Consider the following 24,469-nt stretch of genomic DNA (forward strand, 5'->3'; position numbering starts at 1 on the left):
GTTCTGACCAGCTGGGTGTCTGAAGTGGGGCATCTAGTTCAATGTGATAAGGCCTCCGCAGTCGTTGGGTGCCTGGTTTTATTTGCAGGAGTGCCTGACTTTTTGTGGGCAAAAGGCTTGTGTGGGTTCCTTCAGTCCTCTTGGAAATTTAGGGGGCAAAAATGAGGGGTGTGTACTGCTGATAGGAGGGCCCCATGTTGCGGGGGGCACTCCACTACTGGCCATCTTCAAACAGACGCCTCCCCACCCCTAGGAAAGAAACTTTATGACATTCATTTGTCAGGGGTGTGTGGGGGCGCGCCGTTAGGCACTTTTATCTGGATACATCTGAGCTGAGAAAAAGCTTGGGGAAGGCTAAGCAGCTGCTGTGGGCTGCCTTGCACTGGCGCACTCTCTGGCTTTTAGATCTTTGAACCCATGAAAGGGGGTACCTGAGTTCTCCATGCCTTCATCAGGGCTATCTGGAATGGGGTGCGCCGCGCCTGCCTGCCTTTGCACCCAACTTCAGACTTTTGGTTCCAAGCCAACCTGCTGACTTGACTCTATGTAGGGTCCTGAGGTCCCAATGGGGAGCAGAGGAGGGCATTTCCCTCAAATCCAAAACCTAATTCCTGGCCAGGAGTGGGGAGAAGGGGAGAGCTTCTTTTTATGTCTAGAGGATCTGTGTGTTTAAGCAGATCCCTAGCGATCCCTCCAAAAATAAAAGTTGCTGAAGAACGCAGATTCCCAACTGTCGGGAGAGTAAAAGGGTCTCAGGAGCTGCGAGAGAACATTGGAAAGGTGTTCTCTTTCCTCTCCTTTCTTCTTCTCTCCCTACCAGAGCCTAGAGGCCCTTTGTTTTGTGGCACCACAAACCAGAAGGATTGCCTTATTTGACCCCAGGGGGCCCGTTATTTTCTAAGGATAAGTCACCCTCTTTCTGAAAGCTAGAGGCCTCTTCCTCACCAAATCGACCTCTCCATTTTTTAAGACACATGCGGATCAACCATCCCCTCATGCCTGCTTTTGCCATCTCTAGATATAGCTCGCCAACTCCTGTTGTCCCTGGAATTGGATCTGTGACAACTTAAGGGGTTTCTGATCTTTGGGACCAGGAGAGGTTCACAAGATCCTCCCCTTTTCACATTAAAGAACATCTACACTCTCTCCAGCAGCTGCTCCCTATTCCCTGAGCTCTCAGATCAGGCCTAACTTACTGGTCACCCTTCATGGGCTTTGAGTGCAAAGAGGACAGAGGACAGAGGCTTTGAGTGCAAAGGTGTCCTCCCCTTGGTGTGAAGACACATCTCTCCCAGAATGTTGGGGCATCTGTGTCCCATGGAAAGGAGATTCTGCTCAGTTCCCAGAGGACATCAAGCACCATTTAAAATACTAGTAAAATCCGGAGGCATGACTTCCACAGGTTTCCACTCTGGACAAGGCAAATGAGTTAAATAAAGATGCAAAGGAAGAGTGTAGTGGGCACAGAATCTGATGAGGGGACCCCATTCCTATGGTACCCTTGGTCTCACTCTGATGCCACCAGCCACCCTCTCAGAAACCCCAGACCACCAGGCCTGCTGCTAAAGATTTTTTGGCCCCGTTCCACATCAGTTCTGCAAATTCTGATAAAGAATGTATGGGGCCAGCAGCCCAGGGACATCTGTTCCGCATATCTAGAGAGATTTTCCGGAATGGCAAAGGGCAGCTCTGGAGAGGGTGCCCACTTCTGCCACAATAGCCAAAACTCTTGGAGGATCTCCTCTTGCTCTGAGCAGATCCTATCTGGGGAAGATCCCATCCTAGCTGGGCTTTCCTCTTCCCCACTTCAGGTTCTCTGGGTAACTGTCTTCCCTGAACCCCAGCAAGGATCTGTTGGGGGAGAAGATGAGAGCTTCCCAGGGATTTCTCATGCAAAGGAGCTCTCTCTGCCCCAGGCCGTGTCTTGCTCTCCAGCCTTCCCCAAGACACTCTCCAAGAAAGCTGTTCCTCTCTCTCCTCTCCCCGGCTGCATTCAGGCCCCAACCTTTTGAGCTGCAGGCTGGAACTTACTAGCCCAATCCTCATGCCCATCTGTGGTACTTTCCATCTGGGGCAGGATAGAGGAGACTGGCAGTCGGAGGGTAAGGCTATAGATTCCCTTTTCCCTCTGAGGCCAGCTTGACCACCACTCAATAGACAATTTAGTTTTTTGTTTTACTTGGTTATTTTTTATTATTATTTTTGTTTTGTTTCTCTGAGGCTGTGGTGTGGGAGGAAGTATAAAGAAGTGTAAACAGGAAAGCCAGCCGGGCCTGGAGTTCCAAGCGCCCATATTTCATTGGCAGCTTCCTCTCTGTAACTGCTGCAGGGACACTTAACTCTTCCCTGGCTGTGACAAGTATTCACTGGGGTCTGGTGGGGGGGGCGGGGGGGGCGGGATCCAAGAGTAAGCTCCTCTCTTAGGATGGCTCCTTTATCCTGGGGTTTGAATGCTGAGGTGGATGCCAAGGATTCCAAATGAGGGAGAAGCAGACCGCTCAGCACAGTCCCCCAAACTCAGTCCCTTTTGGGACAGAGCAGAGAAGGCAATTGCCTGTATGGGTTTCACAGCTTGGGATCAGCCCATCCAAGCAAGGAGAACAGGGCTAGCAAGAACACTTCCCCTCTTTTAGAGCAGAGCCCACTGGTCACTGTCTCCATTTTTTGGAGTTTCTCGGAATAATCAGATTTCGAGGCTGGGATCTGCCCACAGCGGGATTTATCGATTGCTGCAGCGCTGTTACACATCCATATTAATTAACCCAGACACCGCCTGGAAACCAAGCTGTTTGGGATGGGGGAGGGGAGAAATTGGGGGCCTTTAAGGAAAATGGACATTTATCAGTAATTCATGCCCTGGGGCTCAGATTGGAGAATCATTTCCCCACAAGAAACACGTGTCTTCCCCAAGCTGCGTGTCCCTTGACTTCTCAGCAAGAAGGGTAAGCCTGACTTACTCTTCACAGTCGGACTACACACTTCTTCAGGGTGGAATTAAACACTTCCCAGGCCCAAACACTTCAGAGTTACCTTGCCCCAGCACTCCGATGGTGGTTGTTTCCAGCAGGACATTTTTAGAGGGGTTAACATCCCCTCTCCACCTTCCTTTCAACTTCCCCAAGGTAGAAGCTTTTTATGGCTTTCCGGGTTGTGTTTAGTGTTTGTTGGTGGTGGTAGTGATGGCCTTCTCCTTCCTCCTATCCCTCCCTCCAAAAAGTGATTAAAATCTGTTAAAGGATTTAATTAAGAGAATTAAATGAAAAGGAAGGAGGCGCAAATGAGTTGGGGGAAAAAACCCACACCAAAGCTATTCTCAACGATTAAATCGCCATTTTAACAATATAATGGAGTTTGCATCCTGAAAGGGGAAATCAACGCTCATATCTCATCAATAATTCATAGAGTCCGGGATCACGCAGAGGTCAGCAGACGGGCCGAGCGCCGGCCTACTTGGGGCTCCGAGCCGCTGCCGCATACATTAGCGCCGCCGGCCGCACCGCCGTCACCTTCAGCGCTCCTACAGGTTTAGGCCGATTTTTCCTCCTTTTGGCGAATTTACTGAGACCTAGATTTCGGGCTTCAAGAGGAAGTGGGGGATTCAGGAGACTGGAGAGGATTGGACTTCGGGCCATTCTGGACCTGTCGGACCCCGAATAGATCAGCACGTTCCCAAGTTTTAATCTCTTTCTCTCCCGCTTCTTTCTCCTTCGATGCTTCAGGCGTCCTCTGTCCTATCTGTTCTCTCCCTAAATCTCCTCTTGGCCTCCTCTAGCTTCCCCCCACCCCCACCCCCCGGCCCCCGCTGCACAGCCACGCTCTGGTCTGAGCCTCCCTAGCTGCGGCCCCGCTGCGGCCTCTGAACGCAGCGGCTGACCATGCCTGACCCCCGGAGCCGGAGCCGAGTAGGATAGGGACGAATGTGTCTAGAGAGGAAGGTACTTCGAAGGCCCCAACACCGCTTGCCTAGTCAAGAGATGACCCAGGAAGGCCCGGTGGAGGGGAGTGTGGATTCAGCCTGAAAAAGGAGCGTTTAGGGGAGCAGAAGGGGGAAAGTCCTTGCATGTGGAAACATCTCCTTTTGGGGCCTTGGGGACACGATGGAGCATAAACCCGATATATCGGAGCTTCTGGTTGTCCTAGTCTCTTTTTCTCCGTATATGTGTCTTAACTCTCTCTTTTCTGTTTACAGATCCCCAAGGGTCCCTAGGGAAGGAGGAACAAAATCCTTCTCTGTGGGAGTTGGGGGCTTGGGAGGTGATATTTGGGAGCAAAGGAAAGCGAAAGAGGGCAGGTCGCTACGCGGCCGCTGCATTAGCTGAGGCAGAGGCTGTAACGTCCCCGAGCTGCCAGCAGAGTCCGCCTTAGACCAAGTTCACAGCCAGGCTGGAGCCTTCCAGGCGCCAGCGAGCGGTCCGGCAAGGTGGCCCGGGGCCCGCTGGGTCTTGCAGAGCCTGGACCCTGAGCTCTCTCTCCAGCCTTCTGGGGCCTGGGCCCCCTCCGGTCCCAAGGAACCCTTCCTCCAAGCTCTATCCACTCCTCGGCCCAGAAACACCCTTCTCGGTCAGCCCACTCTATGGCTGCCGTATGTCCTTTCGCCTGGCAAAAGCCATGGCGCCCCCACTCTAGGGGACACAAGAATGGAGAGGGGTGGGTCGTCAGAAGCTCTTCCAGGCATCTACCATGAGAGATGGTGAAAATGCGGGAAGTGGTGAAAAAAAGTCGGAAGTGCAGTTGGCATCTTTTCCCGAGGAGTTATTTAATAATGGAAAAAGATTGACTCCTTTTTCCCAGGTCTAAGGCCCTTAGTGGGGGTAGTAGGCGGGGAGGGGGGGGCGGGGGGCGGCGGAAGGGGAGTCCGGGGGTAGGGGGCGACGGGGGAAGGGCAGGGAAAATGGTTTGCGCTTGGGTTTCTGCACCCGGAGCGGCAGAATGAGACCCTGGGCGGAGAGGCCAGTGTTATTGCCGGAGGGGTCGCAAAGTTGGAGGGTCAAAAGTTTACAGCGTGCGTGAGCCGGCCGCGGCGGGGGCGGGGTGGGAGAGGGGAGGAGGCTGTGTGTGTGTGAAGAGAGAAGAGAGCAAGCTGGGGATGCTCGAGGTAAGGAAGACTCGTGGGCTCGGGGAGTGGGGTAGCGGCGCTGAGAGCGGAGAGGCAGATATCTGGGGAAGGAGAACGGAAGGAAGAAGTCCTCCTCCCCAGACTGGCTCTGGTGGGCTAGGGAGATGCACAAAATAAAGCGCTCTGGGCATGGCCAATCCTCTATGCAATATTCTTTCCTAAAGATAACCTTTGAGTCGCCATATAAAATTTAATTAAAACCTACCCAGCCGCACACGTTTTAAAAATCCAATTACCCACACGTCCTTGTAGGACGTTTGGTGGGGCCAAGGAAGCCTTCCAAGGCTTCCTGATTCCCACCCACACCAGCCCCATCAGGCTTCCTCTAAAGGGGCAAAATAGCTGGATCCCCCAGCTCCTTCTCCCTCCAGGCAGGCTAGTTTTTCAGGGATTCCTAACCCTCAGGTGGGGTCCAGGCAGTTGGAGTCCAGTAACCATGGGCCAGGACTAGAGGGAGTTTAAAAACTCCTATCCCTCCTTGCAAAGTGCTTGAGTTTAAGCAGTTGGATATTGAAAGAAGGTTACCTTAATTCTCTCACTCTCTCCCAAACCTACACTTGTGTGTTCTTTCAGAATGCCTCTCTTCCTGTTTCAAGGAGGGAGGGAAAATGAGAAGGAAAAATACTGAATGGCCTCACAGAGATCTTTCTAACTGGCGACCTGAAATGAACTTTGAATCTATGCATTGGGCTTAGCTCATAAGTATACCGCTTAGAGACACTGTAATTATAACACCAGGACATATGCTTATTTAGGATCTTTGGATGACTGTTTGTTGCATTATGAGATGTCATCGTTCTCTTCTAAGCATTTCATATTGGAGGTGCTCTCTGGGTGTTTGTCCTGCCAGAAAAAAAGGTAATTTGAGAGTTTTCATATCAACGCCTTTTGAAACATGGCCAGAAAAGATAACAAATCAATTTGACCCCAGTTTTTTTTTTTTTTAATTAAACCAATTGGGTATGGGTCCTCCTTTCTGCTTGGCCTTCAGGCAGATTTTTCTGGGGAGTCAGGCCAGGAGGGAATTCCTGGGTTCCAGAGGAAGGAGAGGTCAAAGCCTGAACTCAAGAATCTATTTCTATCTGTTCTTAGTCTCTTCCCCTCCACTGCAGGGCAGAGTGTTAGCAAGTTGATAGTTTTGTGGAGTAGAATGGGTCCTGGGCTTGGTGGGGCCTCACAATTGGGAATGGGAGACTTCTGCCATCCCAAGCCAAGCTGGGTGCCTTGGGATGCTTAGTCCCAACCTCCCCAAACTAGGGGGATACCCCTTTGGAGACACTGGCCTGAGACTCGAGCTGGGTGGAGGGGTAATCACCTGATCTACTTCTGCTGGTTGAAATGTGTTGCTGGCATGCCACCAATTTCTAGTCCTGTCCTGGAGGGATAAACCAAAGAAAATCTGAGTATTTTAAGCACCTCTTTGATTCGTTCCTGAACCTCCTGGTGGTGGTTCAGGCAAAGAGTTATAGCATAGATGAGAAGTAATTTTAAATAAAAATGGAGGTGGGGAGGATACTGTTTGATTTTTAAAGGAGAATTAAAGCATCTGAAAGCCAAGTCCCCAGGTTGGACCAGTGCAGTCCAGCCCTTCTCTCAGGATTCTATCTTCCCCAAACACGCTGGCCTGTGGACTAGATCTCAGCACCAGGAGAGCTTCCAGTTCAGGCAGAAATGGGGATCTCCCTGGCACTGAGGGGCGGAACAAAGCAGAGTGTGCAGTTGAGTGGGAATACAGGCCCTGTCAATGCGGCCATTTATAGGGGTTCTGGCTCAAGTCTGCTCTCTGGGACCCAGATCCCCACATTTCCACTTCTCCAGGTGCTGGTCTCCATCACGGGCTGCAAAGTGAACCCCTGTAGAGTTCTACCCACTCTCTCTTTGCCCCCAGAAGGAAAGCTGACAAAAAATATTGAAATGATGGAATATCAAAGTGGGGGTGGACCGGCTGAGTCCCTATTCTAGTGGGACTTTGGCGGGTAGGAGTTGGGGGGAGGGACGGGAAGGTTCTGGCAAAAAGTAGAGCTAGAGAGGATGAGCTGAATCAAATTCCTTGCTCTGTCATTTTTCTCCCAAGTAATGACCTGCGCAAAATTCAATATGACCCAGCGAACTGCGCGAGCGTATTATAGTAACTGCCTGCTCTTGGGGGAGGCCCGAGAGGGGGTGAACCGCAGGTCACGGCGTCTAAAAATTATTAAAATGTTCGAGAGCCTGGTGACGCGCCTAGCTGTTTAACAAAGACTGCCAAAGTATGAGATTAATACGAAAACTTGCACTTCAAAAACAACACACCAAAAAAAAAAAGTCTTGTTCCGGCCACCAAGGGGGCCCCGGAGCTCCTCTGCCCGCCGCGGCGGTTCGGTTTTCCGAACACACAATAGTGGACGAGAGCGAGCTTGTCGGGGGCCGCGCGGGCCCGCGAGCGGGCCGGCGGCCGGGAGGGCGCGGGGAGCGGCTCGGTGAGTACTCCCGCCCGCGCCCCTCTGGGCCTGGCGCTCCTCCGGGCCGCTGCCACGCGGGCCGCCCGGGGGCTCGCCTCCCCGGCCTGCGAACTCCCTCCTTCGCTCTGTCCCTCCCTCCCCGCCGACAAAAGGTAGCGGTGGTGGCGCGCGCTGGACACGCCCGGGACGGCGGAGGGCCTGAGCAGCGAGAGGTCACTGCGGCAACCTGTGGCTGCCGGGAGAAGGCGGCCGGCGGGCCAGCGAGCCACCGGGAGCGCGGGGGAGGTGGCTCTGAAATCGCGCGGAGCCTTGGCTTTTTCTTTCTTATTTTTAGTATGCGTATTGATGTTAGTGGTCTTCGCGAGTGGAGGGGAGAGGCAGCCTCCTGCTCTGGCCAACCTCGTCTCGAAAGTCGCTGATAAACCCAGTCCCCCACCCCTCGCGGCGGGACTGGCTGGGGTGGGCAGTGCGACCCCTCGGTGGGATGGGCAGGTGGCGGCTCCCAGCGCACAGAGGAGAAAAATCTCTGCGCTGTGTCCCCAGGATCAACCCCACAGGCTCTGCTTCCCACCCTCCCTCTTGGGGTGCTTGGGGGCACCTGGACTCCATCTCTTAAGAAAGTGTAGAGCAGCACAGAGGCCCTCTCCCAATTCTGAAAAGTGTATGAGTTGGACGGGTTTTAGGGTGGCGAGTTGAGAAGGACAGGAGGTATGGGGTAGGGGAAGTGGTCTGGCCAGCTGGAATGGTGCCCCTGACTAAAGTGGCCTTTGACAAGACTAGGAAAGGTCCTTGCTTGACGCTGGGGGGCTAGTGGTGCATCTGTCCGCACATTTTGTCTGTGGGTCCAGGGCCAGGTGCCAGTCTTCCTGAGTGCCCAAATGGAGGTATGAAATTACTTACTGGACCCTCTCGGCAAAAATAACTGCAATATTATTGTGTGTGTGTGATTTTTCAAATATAGGTGTCAGTGTTAGAAATCAAGCTTAGAAGCCAAACCTGGCAAGCTAGATTTGGGATAAAAAATCAGAGTCTCTGGACTCAGTGGCTAGTAGGTGAAAACTCCTCCTACCCACATGCAAGGGTCCCAGGGCTGGGTATGGGCACAGACCTTTAGAGTGTGGTGGTTAGAGGGTTGTTTTTTGTTTTGTTGATGTATTTATTAAAGAAAATTTTATTATATCACTAGGGATGCAAATATTCCTCAGACCTGGAGCGATGAGTGAGGAGTCTGGGTGGAGAAAAGGTTCTGTGCACCCTTCCCATCACCCTCTGAAGGCCCTTAGCTTTCACAGTCTAGGATGCCATTCCCTCCATCCCCAGTCTCCCAGCTTAGTAAATTCGGAGGTTACTGGCAGCCTCAGGAAGTCCCTTCGAAACTCCAGATCCCCCAGGTTTCCCAGATCCCCATTTAGGTCCCATTGCCAGCAACCCTAGCAGGTGGCTGAATAAGCAAGTTTAGATGAAGAGAGCCTGCCAGGAGCTAGGGAGGTGGAGGAAATGGGACTCCTCACACTTCAGCTATCATCCCCCTTTCCTGGCCCCAGGAGGTATGGGAGGTTGGGAGGGGCCGAATATCATCTGGCTGCATCTTTTACGGTTCCTCCTCACCCTCTATTCGGAAATGAAACGCCTTTGATCTTTTTCTCAGGTTGTAAACGGAATTGCCCGTCATTAAATATCTGGGGCCCCATCTGCTTAGTCTCCCAGCATTTTTCTTTACAGCTGTTTCTCTTTTTACCATTGAATTTTTCCAAAAGGACTTTTATGACACCCCCTTCACACCCAGCCGCCTATCCCTCTTCCCTTTGCTGAGAGGCCCCTTGGAAAATATCTAGATTTTCGTTTGATCACAAACTAAAGGCTGCAGAAGAACACGGAGTTGCCGATTGGGGTTTTGTTTTTCTTAAAAAAAAAAAAAAAAAGTCCTGGGGGAGGGGAGGGGCTGGAGGGCACCCAGAAGGGCCTGATTCTGACTATGCCGCAGCCTCAGGATGACCCTTCCTCCTTTTGTGCTTAGCTAATGTTTACATCTCATAATTCATGCACTGCCGCGGAGATGCACAGCAACCCCAAGGTTCGCGTCCCTTTGTGGAACCTGCTGTTTCTGTTTCTCTCTAATAGAAGAGGAAGAGGGTTGAAAATCTTGTAATCCCAATAATGGACACACAGTGCCTTTTCCTGCTCCCAGAGCTCAAAACTAGGGGGAAAAAGAAAAGCAAAGCACTGAAACCATACCCCAAACGAAGGATGCGCGGAAAATAGGAGGACTGGAAAATTTCTGGGCCAAGAAGATCTGTCTGTCTTCTGTATATACCCTGTAGATCCGAATTTGTGTAAGGAATTTTGTGATCACAAATTCGTATCTAGGGGAATATGTAGTTGACATAAACACTCCGCTCATTTTTTTTCTGAAGACAAAATTTTTTTTCCTAAATGAGGACCATCCGGTGATACGAAGACTCCTTTTTCTTTCTTCCTTTTTCTTTTTCTCCCTCAACTGGTTAGAGATGGAGGAATCATCTACCTGAAATCTACCCATGCCTGCCCTTGGGAGCCTTAGTCCTTTTTCACTTATCTTAAAAGGTTAATGTTGTTGCTGATGTTTTTATTTTGTCCTTTCCCTTTGGTCCAGCTATTCCCTATTTTGGGTGCAGGGAGGCTTCACTGAAAATCTGGTAAAAATGACTATTGTCTTCAGTGTGCGAAGGGAAAGGAAATTCACTTTTCAAACGGATGCAGAGGTCGCCTTTCCGTTTGGGTGCAGAACAAGATGCCCTGGAAACACGCGATTACCAAAGGGTGTTATTGTGTGGGGATCACCCAGACTCCTATCCTTAGCATCACGAGGATGTGAGATTTCTGCTCGCTGCTGAGGCGCGGCATTAACGGCAATTAGAACATCTCGCAGCTGCGGTTAGGCTTGCTCCGGTGTTTCTGGAATTAGCAAATTGCTATTCAACGTGCTCTCAGAAGTTGGAGGTTTTTTACTCCAGTGTTCATGTTCCGTGTGGGAAACCAACTCGTTTCTCCCGGCTTGGGCCGCGTGGGATAATGGGAGGAGTGGAGAGGAGAGGGGAACAGACGGACTGACTGACACAGCCAAACTAATAGCGCAGCTAAATGCGATTTGGAAGGCGAGGTCTCCCCGAATTAGTGCATGAATTTCCTATCGATCCGCCCGTGGTTCCATTCATCTCTGACAAGTCCCTCCGTACACCCGCCTGGTTGCTCCGACGCCTCTTCTTTCACTCACTACCCCTCCCCGTGCGGCTGCAGAGAAAAGGCCCACGCTTGATGCCTCGTTCCCCTGTGTGTGGGTTCTCCTCTCCAGGCGGAGCCCCTAGTCCGCCCCTCACTTAACTTCCCTGCTTAGACGCTGGGTGCAGATGCTCCATACCCCCATCGATAAGAGGGGCCAAGACCCTAAGGGAGGCCTGGGGGAGGGAGGCAGGACGGGAGGGGCCACATTCAGAGCCCCAACTTCTGAGGGGATCCAGGGATTGCGCTCCGCCCAGCGCCCCAACAGGCCCTTAGGTGGCAACCTGCTCACTCTCTCTCTCTCCCTCCCTTTCCGCGATCCCGGAGAGGCGAGGCGAGGCGAGGACGCGGTGGCCCCGCAGGAGCCCTATGTAAATCCTGGTGTTGGGTGGGTAGGGAGGGGGGGTGGAGAAGAAGGGGAAATAAACCTCTTTGGCTGGAGTAGGGTCCGGGTGAGCAGATTTCCTTATCCGGGAATCGCAGGCGGGGCGGCCATTGGCTCCGAGGATCACGTGGGCCCCTAACTTTGTTCACTTGACAGTAAGTAGGAGGGCTTTCGGAAACAGGAAAACGAGTCAGGGGTCGGAATAAATTTTAGTATATTTTGTGGACAATTCCCAGAAATTAATGGCTATGAGTTCTTTTTTGATCAACTCAAACTATGTCGACCCCAAGTTCCCTCCGTGCGAGGAATATTCACAGAGCGATTACCTACCCAGCGACCACTCGCCGGGGTACTACGCCGGCGGCCAGAGGCGAGAGAGCAGCTTCCAGCCGGAGGCGGGCTTCGGGCGGCGCTCGGCGTGCACCGTGCAGCGTTACGCGGCCTGCCGAGACCCTGGGCCCCCGCCGCCTCAGCCGCCGCCCCCGCCGCCCCCGCCACCGCCCGGGCTGTCCCCTCGGGCTCCCGCACAGCCGCCGTCCGGGGCCCTCCTCCCGGAGCCGGGCCAGCGCTGTGAGGCGATCAGCAGCAGCCCCCCGCCGCCTCCCTGCGCCCAGAACCCCCTGCACCCCAGCCCGTCCCACTCCGCGTGCAAAGAGCCCGTCGTCTACCCCTGGATGCGCAAAGTTCACGTGAGCACGGGTGAGTGCGTGGGCACCCCTTCCCCCTCCCACCCCCGGCGCTTTACACCAAAGGGACCTCAAGGCATGGGGGTGGGGGGAGCTAGGGGAAGCCAATTGTCCCCGCTATAAACTCGCCATTGCCGGAGATTTACGGTCGCCTGTTTTCAGAGCCACATAATTACATCCCCCATAAATTTTTATGGCCTGGTGGGCCCCGCGCCTTTGAAGTAGGTTCCCCATCCTCTGCCATTCTCACCAGCGACTTTTTCGCCAGGGAGATGCAGTCTCAGTGAAGTTGGAAATTGGGGAGGGGTGTGAGAGGTGGGGGAGGAGAAGGGGGAGGAGGTAATCTGTATTTAAGCGGAGAGTTGAGTCAACTCCCAGTATTTATTTTTTCCTTTCTTTCCTCTAGTCTGGCTTCTTGGCTAGTGGGCAAAAGTTTTTACTGGGGGCAGCACTACTTGGAATCGGAACATTGAGGGTTGGAACTAACAGAAAGGTTTAGGGAAGCCCCCTCCCTCTTTCACCCTTCATTCTCCCCATCTCGGGCCCCAGGCCAAGTAAGGGGAGAGATGAGCGATTAAAACCTTGTGAAGATTCCTCACTCCTCCCCGCCCCCTCCCCAAACAACAACGTCGTGACCGCACAGTCGTCCAAAACTTAGAGGTCTCTTTCTCCTCCTGGGGTCCCGCTTTCTCCTTCGTCCCCACCCCCTCTGGAGGAAGAAGAGGTGGCGGGAGAGGGAGGGAGACATTGCGTTAGCTGGAGGAAAGGGCTCCCCTCCTCCCTTTCGGGGCAATAAAACTTTCTCTTTCTCCCTCTCTCTGTGTGTGTCCAGTCAACCCCAATTACGCCGGCGGGGAGCCCAAGCGCTCTCGGACCGCCTACACTCGCCAGCAGGTCTTGGAGCTGGAGAAGGAATTTCACTACAACCGCTACCTGACACGGCGCCGGAGGGTGGAGATCGCCCACGCGCTCTGCCTCTCCGAGCGCCAGATCAAGATTTGGTTCCAGAACCGGCGCATGAAGTGGAAAAAAGACCACAAGTTGCCCAACACCAAGATCCGCTCGGGCGGCACCGCAGGCTCAGCCGGAGGGCCCCCTGGCCGGCCCAACGGAGGCCCCCCTGCGCTCTAGAGCCCCCCTTGCGGGAGCCGCGAACCTCGGGGCGGGGGTGGGTTGCGAGCTCGCGGGTGGTTGGGGGAGACGAGGGAGGGGACCCTGGGGCATGGGCCCGAAAAAGCCTACCTGCCCTCCCCCCACTTTGTCTATTTACACGAATAAATGCGGAGGAGGGGGGAGGGGAAGCTTTATTTATAGAAATGACAATAGGGAGCCGGGTGAGGCCCCCCAGAAGCAAGGTTCAAGTCTCTTGCTTTCTTCCTTAAAAAAAAAAAAAAAGAAGAAGAAGGAAGAAAGAAAAAGACAGAAAGAGAAATAGGAGGAGGCTGCACTCCTCATTTTCAGCTTTGGCGAAGATGGATCCACGTTTCATCTTTAATCACGCCAGGCCCAGGCCCATCTGTCTTGTTTACTCTGCCGAGGAGAGGACGGGCCTCGGTGGCGACCATTACCTCGACACCCGGCTAACAAATGAGGCCCGGCTCGGCCGCCGCCGCCTCTGCTGCTGCCGCTCTTGGAAGACAGTCTGGATTTTCTTTCTTTGTCCCTCATTCCTGAAACCCAGCGAAAGCATCCTCTGACTGCCAGATAGCACAGTGTTTTGGCCACGGTAACAAACACGCGCACACAACCTCCTTCCCCCTCCATGCCCGTTCACCCCCCTTCCACCTTGGGGCCGGGGTAGGGACGACAGGCTGGGGACAGGTGGACGTAGGGTGCCTTGGCTGCGCAGGAGCAGGGCAGGGTAATTGAGTCCGAGAGAAAAAGATGACCCAGAGACCGGGAGGGCCCTCCTTTGGAAGGTCAAGCCATGCCTGGCGGGGTGAGAGGCCAGTTGCCTTCTGGGAGCTGGACACAACCCTCTCCCCAATCTAGAGTTGTGCAGTGGAGGCCTTTTCTCCTAGATTGAAAGTGAATGTGAAACTAGGCAATAAAATGCCCTTCCCATCTGGGAGATAAGGTTACAGAGACCTCTCCCATAGTTTATCATTGTTGCATTGATGATGATGATGATGATTATTAATTATTATTATTATTATTTTATGTCATGTGCGTCTGTCCTCTCTCCTATTCTCTTTCTGACATTCCAAACCAGGCCCCTTCCTAGTCCTGGGGCTGCTTGAGTCTAGAACCCTTCGTTGGTGTGAAAATGTGTGTCATGTACAGAGTGACAATAGAAATAAATGTTTGGTTTCTTGTGATCAGCACGGCGTGTTTTTGTTAAAATCTTGATGTAAAGATGCAGACCAATGCCACCCAGTGTATATTTTAAAGTACCCCAGTCCATTCGGCCTCACATTTACGTGGTTGAGGAATTTTTTCAAAGGATCCAATGGGAACTTCTCTCAGAGGATTGCAAATTGTGGTAGCTGGTGTGTTTTCCTTTTGGGGTGGGTGTGTTTTGTTTGGGGTTTTAAATTTTTTCCCTGTAGTCCAAAAATGGATTGAAAGGACTGGGAGGGCTGACTCCAATCCCTAATGGGGAGAAAATGTTTCATTGTAGGACACAAGAGGCTTAAGTATGGCAAAAGCTTTCATATCGTGATTTATTTGTCATAAGCAAATAAAATGCGGTTAAAGCTGTCTCTTTCTAGACAGACGGCTCTTTGCTTATTAAAGTTGCTAGGGAGGATTCTGCGCGGCTGGCCTCTTTCCTCCCTGTAAGAAGGTATCCTTTTCCTCTGAGGTGTTTAAGGTTTTAATGAGTCTAATTTTTTGCACAGATGTTTCTGGGTGTTTGCAGGTTTTCAGAGTATTTTTATATTACAAAGGAGCTAGCCAGTGCCATAGCTCAAACTCTGACAAGCAAATAGATAATCAAGAAGACAAATGGCCTCTTTTGTGAAGCCCTGCTCCTGTATTAATTTTCATTTTCTTTCTCATAGAAAGTATCGAAAGTATGACTGGGGACCAAATAGCTTTCTGTCTCTGAGGTCCCAGTCACCCCTAGAATGGAATGGGGGAAGGGGAAGAGGGCGCAAGTGACCCTCAGAAGCTCTGGGGAGGCTTGGGCCACTTTGGGATCAAGCCCAAGAGAAGTTCTAAGGCTCTGGTCTTGGACTCTGGTCCTGTGGTGGCCCCAGGTACAGCCATCTTGCCCCCCAAAATTTCAGGGCTCTGGAGAGCAAATGCAATTCAAAGTCGTTTTACAGTCCCATCTGCCTTCAGAAAATAAAAATAGCCAATTCCACCAGCGCGTTTTACTGTTATTTCTTTTGCATTTCTCCGGTGTGCAGCTCCCGGGTGTTTGAGGCTGGGTAGGGCCCCGGGACAGACTGGCCTGGGGTCCACCACACGGGAAGGGGTGTTTGAACCGCCTGTTTCAATGCTGTGGGGAGACTCATAGCAAATCGCCTGGACCTGGAGGTTGAGAGCGGAGCTTTGTTTTCAGTAGAATCGCTGGTGTGATGTTTAGCTGCCCAGGGATGCAGCCGGCCTTCCCTTCTAGAGGGGGAAAATAGTTCCTAAAAAGCATATTCCACCTCCCCCCCCAGGAATGTCTCTATAGAACCAAATCAAAGCTGCCCTTAGGAAGGTATGAATAGAATAAAAAAAAGATTTCTATGGAGCTTAAAGTTCACAGCCATTCTGTGTAGACAAGAGCTAAGAAAAATGTGAGAATTATACAGAAAACCATTAATCACTTCTTTTCTTTAAATACGTATCCTCTCTCCTTTGTTATTATTCAACAGCAAATCTCCGCAGACCGGCTGTTGGGGGAAAAAAGTGTTAGCCGCCACTCCCGGATCTGCAAGGGGGAAAAAATTTGGAACCATAAAGTTGAAAACTTTTTTCTCTCAGTTTGGAAGAAGCTGTTCGTCATGAATGGGATCCGTGGAGTTCAGGCGAGAGGAGGCGAGAGGCGCAAAGGTAACAAAGCCCCCGCCTGGGTTGGCTTTTTTTTTTTAATCGTTTTATGAGCTCTTTTTACAAGGGAAAGAAGAAATACTCTCTCGCCTCCTTCTTTTTCTTTTTCAACTATCTTCACAGGGTTTTTATGGTGGATGCTTGGTCCGGTTTTGATGCCTTTTATGATGACAGATGCTTGGGTCAGGGACTGACACCTGGAGAGTGTTTGATCTGACTGGGACTGAGGTGTTAGGGCCCCAGAAAGCCCCCAGAAAAGATAGGGAGGCAGTTCAGAAGTGCTTTCTGGTTTTAGAAAATGTAGCAGGGCCTGGGGAGCCCCAGAACATGTGTGTGTGTGTACTGAGCTGAGGTGCACATGTGGCCTGTGGGTTCCATAACTCTGCTTGTCTACTCTGGGGCTGGTATCCCACAGGTCTGTTTACCGGTGAGTTGCTGTCACTGCTACCTCCTGGAAAAATGGAAGGCAGCTTTTGGATGAAATGCCCCAACCTCGGAGTGGGTATAGGTGGATGTCTTCAGTTTTTCTTTTTGTGTCTAGCTTGGGGTTCTAGACAAATATTTGCCACTCTCTGGAGCAGGAAACTGTTCTGCTTGCAGGCAAGGTTCGTTGACGCCAGAATCTTCCTCTTCGACTCTGCCCCCTCCCTTTTTCCTGAAGGCTCAGAGTTTAGTTTGCTTTCCTTTTGCTCTCTTGGTTTGGGGGCTCTGTTCCTCGCTCAGGGGCCCTGCTTCTAAGGGTGAAGGAGCCAGTAGGCTCTGCCTCAGACCAGAATGTGCTGGCCTTTTTTCCTTGGGACTCACTGAGGGTTTGGAAGTAGGAGGCCGGCAGGAGAGAGAGTTCATGGAGAGGCCACGTTTTCTAGGCGATTAGCTCAGTATTAGAACCACAAAATGACCTCGGAAGCCCCTTGACCTCTCTGAGACTGGACATTGTGTTGGCTCTTGCCTCCTGCCCAGAAGGGAAAGTCACACCTCTGCAGCGAGGGGTCCTTGGGCCGTTGCATGTCCCATCTTCACCCTCCATTAGACTCCAACAGTTTTTTTTTTTTTTTTTCTATCTTGAAGTTTCTGGATTATTTTTCTATTACAGTCCATTGAAGAGAAAATGCGCAAAAAAAAAAAAAAAAGCTCAGATGGGGGAGGGAAGTAGGGTGCTGGTTTCTCTTTCTGTGCAGAGCTCCTTTCCTCAGGCAGATTCACACCACCCCCCCATCCATGTCCAGTTCACCCCTCCTCCTTTCCTGTCCCTTTGGAGGGGCTGAGGGAAGAAAGACAAAGGGAGACAGATATGAGAGGTCCAGGGGCTTCAGAGGGCTAGGGGAACAAGCCCCTGGGTCCTAAGGAGAGAGAGGGCCCCCGTTGTGGTTACTGTCTCTTGAGGTCTGTTCTCCAAATCCACAGATTCTTGACCCATTTTCTGAAGTCCCTTTGTTTAGGAAGCTATTTCTATAATCACTGTCACTCCCTTCCCCATTCTCCAATCCCACCCCAGCTACTCACAGTGCCCACAGAGTACCTCCCCACCAAAGGAGCAAGAGAGATGGGAGAAGGGTCAGTGTAGGCTGTCTGATCATTTTCAGGGACAGCTGTGCCATGTTAACCAAAGTTTCCAACAACTTTTAAGAGATGCATGGAGCATTTGCTAAGATGTGAACTCAACAGAGAGCCTTTCCAAATCTGAATTCTACTTGCTGTATCTTAAAAAAAATCTATACCAGCAGCCATCCTCTTAGGAGGGGATAGAAACAAAGAGAGAGACAGACAGATTCCAGCTGGGAAGAGGAAATGTTCCCTTGAGTTAAGACTAGGAGAAACAGAACCTTGCTGGGATATATGTGGGATGTTGGTTTGCATTTTGTAAATGGTCTCCTGTGTCTTGGGGACTGTCTCAGACAAGCAATAACTGGCCTGGCGTTGGTTGGCAGCCTCTCCTTTGTCCCTGGGTGGCTTAACAAGTGCAGGGGCTGGTGGCCTTGGTAAGAAAAGGGAGCCAGCAGAAAGGCAAGCTGGACTCCTGAAATGAAAATATTTGGGACTCAGGGGAGATGTGCACCTATAACTCCTCAGAGCAGATAACCAGTTGTGAGCCCTCTATAGGCTCAGGTGACGAAGATCTAGTCACCTGGGTCTTTACAACCTACTTTCTGCCATGTGAGGATTACAGGTCCATCAAAGGAAAAGAGAAGGCTGGGGTTCCTTCAAACAGGACCTGAGGGACTTTCCCACCACCCTCGCTGCCAGACCCCCAACCTCTGTAGAGCTGAGCGCTGCCGGCAGGCTCCCCAGCCCCTTGGGCTCACCTTCTACAATTCTAGCGGCCACCTCTATCCTCCGAACCTTTGGACCTCTCTTCATCCAGTTCGTCGGCCCTCCCCACGCTCCCTCCTCTTTGCACCCGCCTAGGCAAAGTGGGGTTGCCCGACTAGCCTGTGCCGGCCGCCGCTGGGGCCGCCCCAGCGCCCGTGGTGGGTCTCCCATGGAAGCGCCGGCCCCGGGAGGGGGGTCTGGTTGGAAAGCGGAGTTGGGAAGTTTCCCAGCGTGAGTTGAGCGCTGACGGATTTGTGATCGGCCATAAAACCGGCGCGTTCAGATTCGTAAATCAATCTCGCCTTTCTCACAGTATAAACGTTCGCTTTATCGGCAGCAAGAAAGCTCTCTGCTTGCGCCCCGGCGCTTGTTTATTTGAACATGGACATTCCCAGGATCCGAAAAGAGTGTGGGCATTTGAACAGAACCTGCCTGGCGTGCCTCCGTGTTACCGGCTTTTCTTTAGCTCGTTCTTAAAATGAATTTACCAGTTTTGAGATTGGTGTCTTACCATGCTCCCGCATATTCTCTCCTCTCTTCTCTGCTACCCCCGCCCCCGCCCTCTATTTTCCTTTTAGACTTTAGTGGCCTGCTTTTCTTGGGGGGAAGGCAGTTTTAATGGATTTCTCTGGCCAGGACCTTGCAGGGAGTTGCCCTCGCTGGAGCCGGGCGCGCGGCTGAATTCAATACCAGTCTGGGTTTTGTATCTGCACAATCAAAGCCGATCACCCCCCTACAGAGCCCGGGCCCGCCGGCGCCCCACCCGAGCGTTAAGAGCGGTATTCTTAGGGGACCAGGCCGGCCCAGTGCTCTGCCGGGGGCCCGCGCCGCCGCTCCCGCTGGACCCAGACACCACCTGGGTTGGTGGTTTCTTCAGGGGTGGTGAGGGCACCTGGGTCTTCAACCTTCTCCCCCTCGAGTCGCTTTTGGTTGAGACCCCTCCAGATAAACCGCTGGCGGCTCCTCGGCCCCCTACCCCCGCCCCAAACCACATCTGTTCTTCCTTGTCCGCCGGCCCCTGCGGCTGCCCCAGAGCTGCTGAAGATAAGGCTGGAAGTGTGGGCTGGACGAGGGGCTCCTTCAGGAATGTCTTTTCTGCTTCCCTTTGCAACCCCATCCCACACCGTGGCCAAAGACTCCGATTCGATTCTGGGACTCTGGTCGTATCTGGTCTGCTCCTTCTGGCGCCAAGCTGTATGTGAAGGTTTGGAGGGATGTTTTGTTTTGTTTATATCTGAGATGAAGAAATCTGTGTGTGTTTCTCTCTCTAGGCAGAGGGGATGGATTTCTTCTATCAGCACTGGTGTTTAACCCCTCAATATGAAACCCCTCATCTTTTTCCTATTGATCTGTCTCCATTGTGTGCTGATTGGAAGCTGGGGGGCCGGGTACTAACACCTGGAAAATAGGAACTGGGCTGTCAGGCCAACTTCAAAGCCTCTTTCTTCCCTCTGCTCCCCTCCAGTTCAAACCTCTAGCTGTCTTCACTGGTGTGTTGTGGGTGGGGAGTGACTGAGGCAGGGTGTGACATAAGTATCCAGAGATTAAGCGCCCACTTCTTTTGTGTAGGAATCTTCTTACTCCAGGTCTTTGTCTCTAGAGCGTATTCTCAATAGAATTTGGTTCCCTCTAACAGTAACAACACAAGGAAAAAAAGTCCCCCTTGTGGTTACTCTCAACTCTGGAAGCTCCTAAGTCATCTCTTCACCCTGTCCCCTTTCTGCCCTTTCAAAAGGTACCACAAAAGATTTTTTTAAAAAGAGAATCAAAGCCAGAAACCCCCTTCTTTATACACATATAATCTGGATCTATGAAATGTTTCTTTTGAAGCTGGTCCCTTTAGAAATTTTGTTGGTCATTTAAGGAAGAGGGGGAGTATGCCCCACTAAAATATCCTAGGAGTAAGGGTAAAATAGAGTTGGGGAGAATGTTAATGTTAAAAGGATGTAGAGAGAGGAACTGGATGCTGAGAAATCCAGGGGCTTGGAGAAGGACTCTGTGCCCATCCCACCCCACCCCCCGAGACGCCCCTGCAGACTATTTCTGCACCTTCACAAACTAAGCAGAAGCAGGAGGAGAAGGGAGAGAGGAGAGGTGGGCTGTGGGTAAGTGTGTGTCTGGGGGGGATGCTGGTTAGGAAGTGTTAGAAACATGCTGTTAGAAACAGCAGATACAGATATGAATGTGGGAAAGAGAACTGGCTACTATTCCATTGGTGGGTTGGGGGGAACCTATTTCGCAGGAAAATTTCTCCTCCTGAAGGGGAAGGTCATAGTGGTCCTTTGAGCCTGAAATCGAAAGACCCCCTTCCCCCTCCTGGTCACGTGATTCATTAAATAATTAATGCCGAGGTTGCAGAATAGATATGTATTCGTCAGGAAAATCACAGGCTCGGTCTCCCTGTTTCTGACGTGCAATTCAACTGTCCTTTGAAAAACAAGCCTGTACCCCGAGAAAAAAAAAGAGAGGGGGAGAGAGAGGGAGAGAGAGAGAAAAAGAGAGGGAGGCAGCAATAAAACAGCCCCGCAGCCGGAGCCACACCGCGGGCTGGGGTATTGTAAGTAGAAGGGATTTCTCACTACCTACCGCGTCTTATATGTCCATGTAAATTTATTGTTTGTTATTAATGTTATTGTCGTAAAATGTGACAAATAGCCATCTTCATTTCCTGCCATTTCTCTTCACATGGTGCTCTGTGTGTTTGTACCCATTGAGGCATTGCATAGAGATTTTAGGAATATTCCTCTTCTCTATCTCTCTCTCTCTCTCCCTCTCCCTCTCCTCCAACCTTTTTCTTGATTTATAGCAATATGGGTGTCAGCTTCTCGGCCGGCATGCCAGCCATTGTGTGTGTGTGTGTGTGTGTGTGTGTGTGTGTGTGCGTGCGTGCGCGTCTGCGTGTGTTTGTGAGCGAGTTGTGTTGTTTATGGCCATGTCTTTGATAAATCATTTCTCACAGAAAATGATGTGGAAGCTGGGCTATTTCTGCGGCCGGGAAAGAGTCACTCTTGGAGGCACTTCCTCTCTCTCTGCTCTGCTCCCAGGAGTTGGTTATTTCAGACGATTTACAGTAATATATCAGCAGTTAATATGAAAGCTCTATAGCTGGAGGTCTTAAATTACAGCATCTGTGATTATCAATTAAGGCGAGATTTGTATAAATTTGGTAAACTAGAAATGCCTCATTGGCATATAAACCCAGTCAAAGACCACGACCTAATATAAAAATTATATTTGTGAGCCTGATAACAGCCAACATTCCTGCAGCAGCAGACAGAGCTTCATTTTTCAGCGGTTCCCCTCCAGGAGTTTGGCTGCTCCGATGCTGCCAGGGGTAAAGAACCCAACTCTGAAGGCAGAAGGAGCCTGGGGGAAAGAGAGGTGGAGGCAGGAGAAGAAATTACTGAAGTTGAAGGCAAAGATGTTTGCAATCCATGGGGACCAAAAAGAAGTCCTCTGCAACTGGAGGGGGCTGGAGGGATTTGGTTATAGTGTTCAAGCTTAACCTATAGGACTGACCTGTGTGACAGAGAGTTGAGGGTGGGATAGGAGCTACCCAAGCTGGGGAAGACAATGGAGGCAGAGGCTGAAGGGCAGGGAGGGAAGCTGAAAGCTTTGGCTCCCCACCCTTCTGTCTAACAAAACAAGGAAGTGAATTCACACCCTAGTAGCCTTCCTTCGACCTCCTGAAACAAAGAAAGTTTCCTCAGCGGTGAGGGACTGTGTGTTGAGGGCTAAAGGAGGGAAAAGTTCTCTTAAGTTTTTCTAGAAGAGAAATGTTTCCAGGTGGTCTCAGAAAGTTGGAGAGCATTTCAGGACACAGGGTATGTTCCTGTCCATAGTCCCCATCCAAAGAGGGAGCAAATGGGGTACAGACTGGGAGGGGGAGAGGTCACAGTACCTCCCCACTGGGGAGGAGGCTGCCGGTTGAGAGCAAAGCCAGAGGTGGCTTTTAGGGATGTTATGCACTGCCCCCCTCAAAGTTGTTATGGAGGAGAGGCAGAGGGACAGAACATTGGCCAAGTTCCGTTGGGGCTGCTAGCATCTCCTTCCCTGGCTGGAGCCCGGCCAACTGACTTTATAGCCACTATTATCTGTGATACTTAACTCTGCCTGCTAGTGTAAACCTTTGAGCAGGAAAATTAGAGTGATGCCGCGCCCAGGTGTTAATTATTCATGGCATCAGCTGTGCTTTGGAGTGGCTGCTTAGGCCCCAGTCCACCTAGGAACTCACTCCCACGCTCTGCTCCAAGTGGGCACTGAGCCCTGTCCTTGTGAACAGACAGCATTTGGGGTGGGTGGTAGGTGAGGCCTCCCAATTTGGGAGTCTGGGTTGAAAAGGGTTCAGTGAGAAAGAGAAGGAGAAGGCCAAGACCTTGGCTGGGATGGGTCGCTAAAAGGAGCTGGGGAGAGACTGGATTCAAGGGCAGCTTTGACAGGGCTGGAGAGCATGGGGAGGTGTGAAGGACTGGAGGAGCAGCAGAGAGGCCTGAGGGATAGGGGGCTTCAGGACCCCATCCTTGGTGTTGGAGAAGCCCCCCACCCCTCAGTGTGGGAAGCAACTATTTCCTTCTCCCTCACCTGGGAAGTGATGGGGGCGAGTTCACCCTCAATCCAGTGCTTCAGGATTGAGGCTGAAGTCTTAAAATCCCTGAGCCAGGGGGAAGGGAACAGTTGGGTGTTGGTAGCTTCTGAGCTCAGCCTGTTTTGGAGGGTGGGGAATAGCAGAAGAAGGCTGAAGGGTTTGCTCCCTGGGACAGGCCAGAGGAGAGCTGGGAGCCAACCTCACAGGCCCTTGCCTCTGTTCTTCCAACTCCCCTTTCTGTGTCGCCCCCTGTCACAGTGGAGGCCTGATATCCGCCACCGCCCCCCCTGCTTTTCCTCTCCATTCTTTCTGCCCCCTTCATGTCTTTGTCTCTTCTGGCCCTGGGGATACCCCCCTCCTCTTCTCTTCCCCTGGAGACAAAAGCAGGGAGAACATCCCTCTCTACCATTATCTTTTAGTCAGTCTCTGGCCCCTTGCTAAATCTCCTTGTGTGAAGCCTGATGCCCTCCATCCAGGCATATAGGCCTACCCTCCAGATCAGCAGGTTTGTTGTTTTTTAAACATTTGGTTCATGTAGCCATGAAGTGCCCTGCTTCTTACAGTTCTGCACGCAGACACACACACACCATTGGCTTTTGTGCTGTTCAGGAGATGGGGCAGAATGTATTTGATAGAAGGGGCTTTAAGAAAGCTGCTGACTCTTATCTTCTCCCCAGACTCTGCTGGAGTCCACTTTTGTGTATATAATTATAGTGTTTATTTCTGTGCCTTTAAGAAGCTGGGCTGCCATTGCTTTAATGAGCAGAGGAGTTAGAAAGATAAGGAAAAAAAGTTAGAAGGAAAAAAGAGAGGGTCCCAGAGAGAGAAGCAGCAGCAGTTTCCCTTTCTGAGGAGGGAGGTCAAGGCAGAGCCCAAGGAGAGGATGACAGGGAGAATGGAGACAAAGGCCACTCAGAGGGGCAGGGAGGCTGTCCTGGCAGAAGGCACCCCCCAATTTGGATAGGTACATACACAAGAGTTAAGTGAGAAGGGAAGTGGAAAGGAAACCACTCACTTTGGCCCCCTTCTCTGTAGGACATGTCTCCATGGCAGAAGGATGAGTACCCCCCTACCCCCAAGAGGACAGGGCCCTTAGACCAAGGGCTTCACATTACCCAGAGGAGCAGCCTAATCGAGTCCAGAAGTGATTTCTGGAGATACTCCGAAGTTGAAGTCCTTAGCAAAGCCCCATTCAAATTCACTAAAGACAGAGAGAAGCAGAGTGTGAGAAGACAAAAAGACTGTGAGAAAGGGACAGAGACCACAGAGATGGTTAGAAAAGGCAGAGAGAGGGAGAAAGGGAGGGAGGGAGGGGGGAGAGAGGAGAAAAACAAATAGAGATAGACATGTAGAGAAAGAGCCCATCCCCTTGGGGTGGGCGGCATTGAGGAAAGGACTGTAGGGTCTGGAAGCTCCTCCAGGCTCTGTGCCTTCTCACAGGCAGCTGCCCAAAGCCGAGGCCATCCCAGAAGCAGCGTCTCTAGAGTAGGCCCCGGGGGTGCTAAATCAGGTGTGAAGCAGCTGGGGTAGGAACTGGTGTTGAGAATGGCCAAGATGTCTTGGGCACTTCAAACTCCTCTTCCACCACCATCTTCAGTAACTTAAAGATTGGAATCTTCCCAAAGAGAATCCCACCCTGGGGTGGGCTGCTGGTTGTTGTCAGTCTCTCACACCAGGACCCTGGGACTCCTTCCTTGGCCTCTT

The 24,469-nt window shown here is 51.7% G+C and overlaps 2 protein-coding genes and 2 non-coding genes across 5 annotated transcripts in view; all 4 read left to right on the forward strand.

The window, feature by feature from the left end:
- The window catches only part of HOXB3 (homeobox B3), a 54,953-nt gene that overhangs the window by 14,955 nt on the left and 15,529 nt on the right, over nucleotides 1–24,469 (forward strand). Inside the window, exons 1-2 of one of the 2 annotated variants that reach the window (XM_005220632.5) lie at nucleotides 13,523–13,612; nucleotides 15,696–15,873. The gene's annotated coding sequence lies outside the window, so the exon portion shown is untranslated. Of the gene's footprint in view, nucleotides 1–13,522; nucleotides 13,613–15,695; nucleotides 15,874–24,469 lie in introns of those variants that run through there. The other variant, XM_059878271.1, reaches the window with a different exon arrangement.
- On the forward strand, nucleotides 3,442–3,516 carry MIR2886 (microRNA mir-2886). Its single transcript, NR_036351.1, has one exon. It is a non-coding gene; the product is annotated as a microRNA mir-2886 (primary transcript).
- MIR10A (microRNA mir-10a) lies at nucleotides 9,848–9,956 on the forward strand. Its single transcript, NR_031364.1, has one exon. It is a non-coding gene; the product is annotated as a microRNA mir-10a (primary transcript).
- HOXB4 (homeobox B4) lies at nucleotides 11,390–14,210 on the forward strand. The gene is given in 2 exon segments (NM_001078114.1): nucleotides 11,390–11,899; nucleotides 12,719–14,210. Coding segments are annotated over 2 exon segments (756 nt in total). The 5' UTR covers nucleotides 11,390–11,442; the 3' UTR covers nucleotides 13,018–14,210.

This window comes from Bos taurus, chromosome 19 (genome assembly GCF_002263795.3).
Source record: "Bos taurus isolate L1 Dominette 01449 registration number 42190680 breed Hereford chromosome 19, ARS-UCD2.0, whole genome shotgun sequence".
NCBI classification, from domain to species: domain Eukaryota; kingdom Metazoa; phylum Chordata; class Mammalia; order Artiodactyla; family Bovidae; genus Bos; species Bos taurus.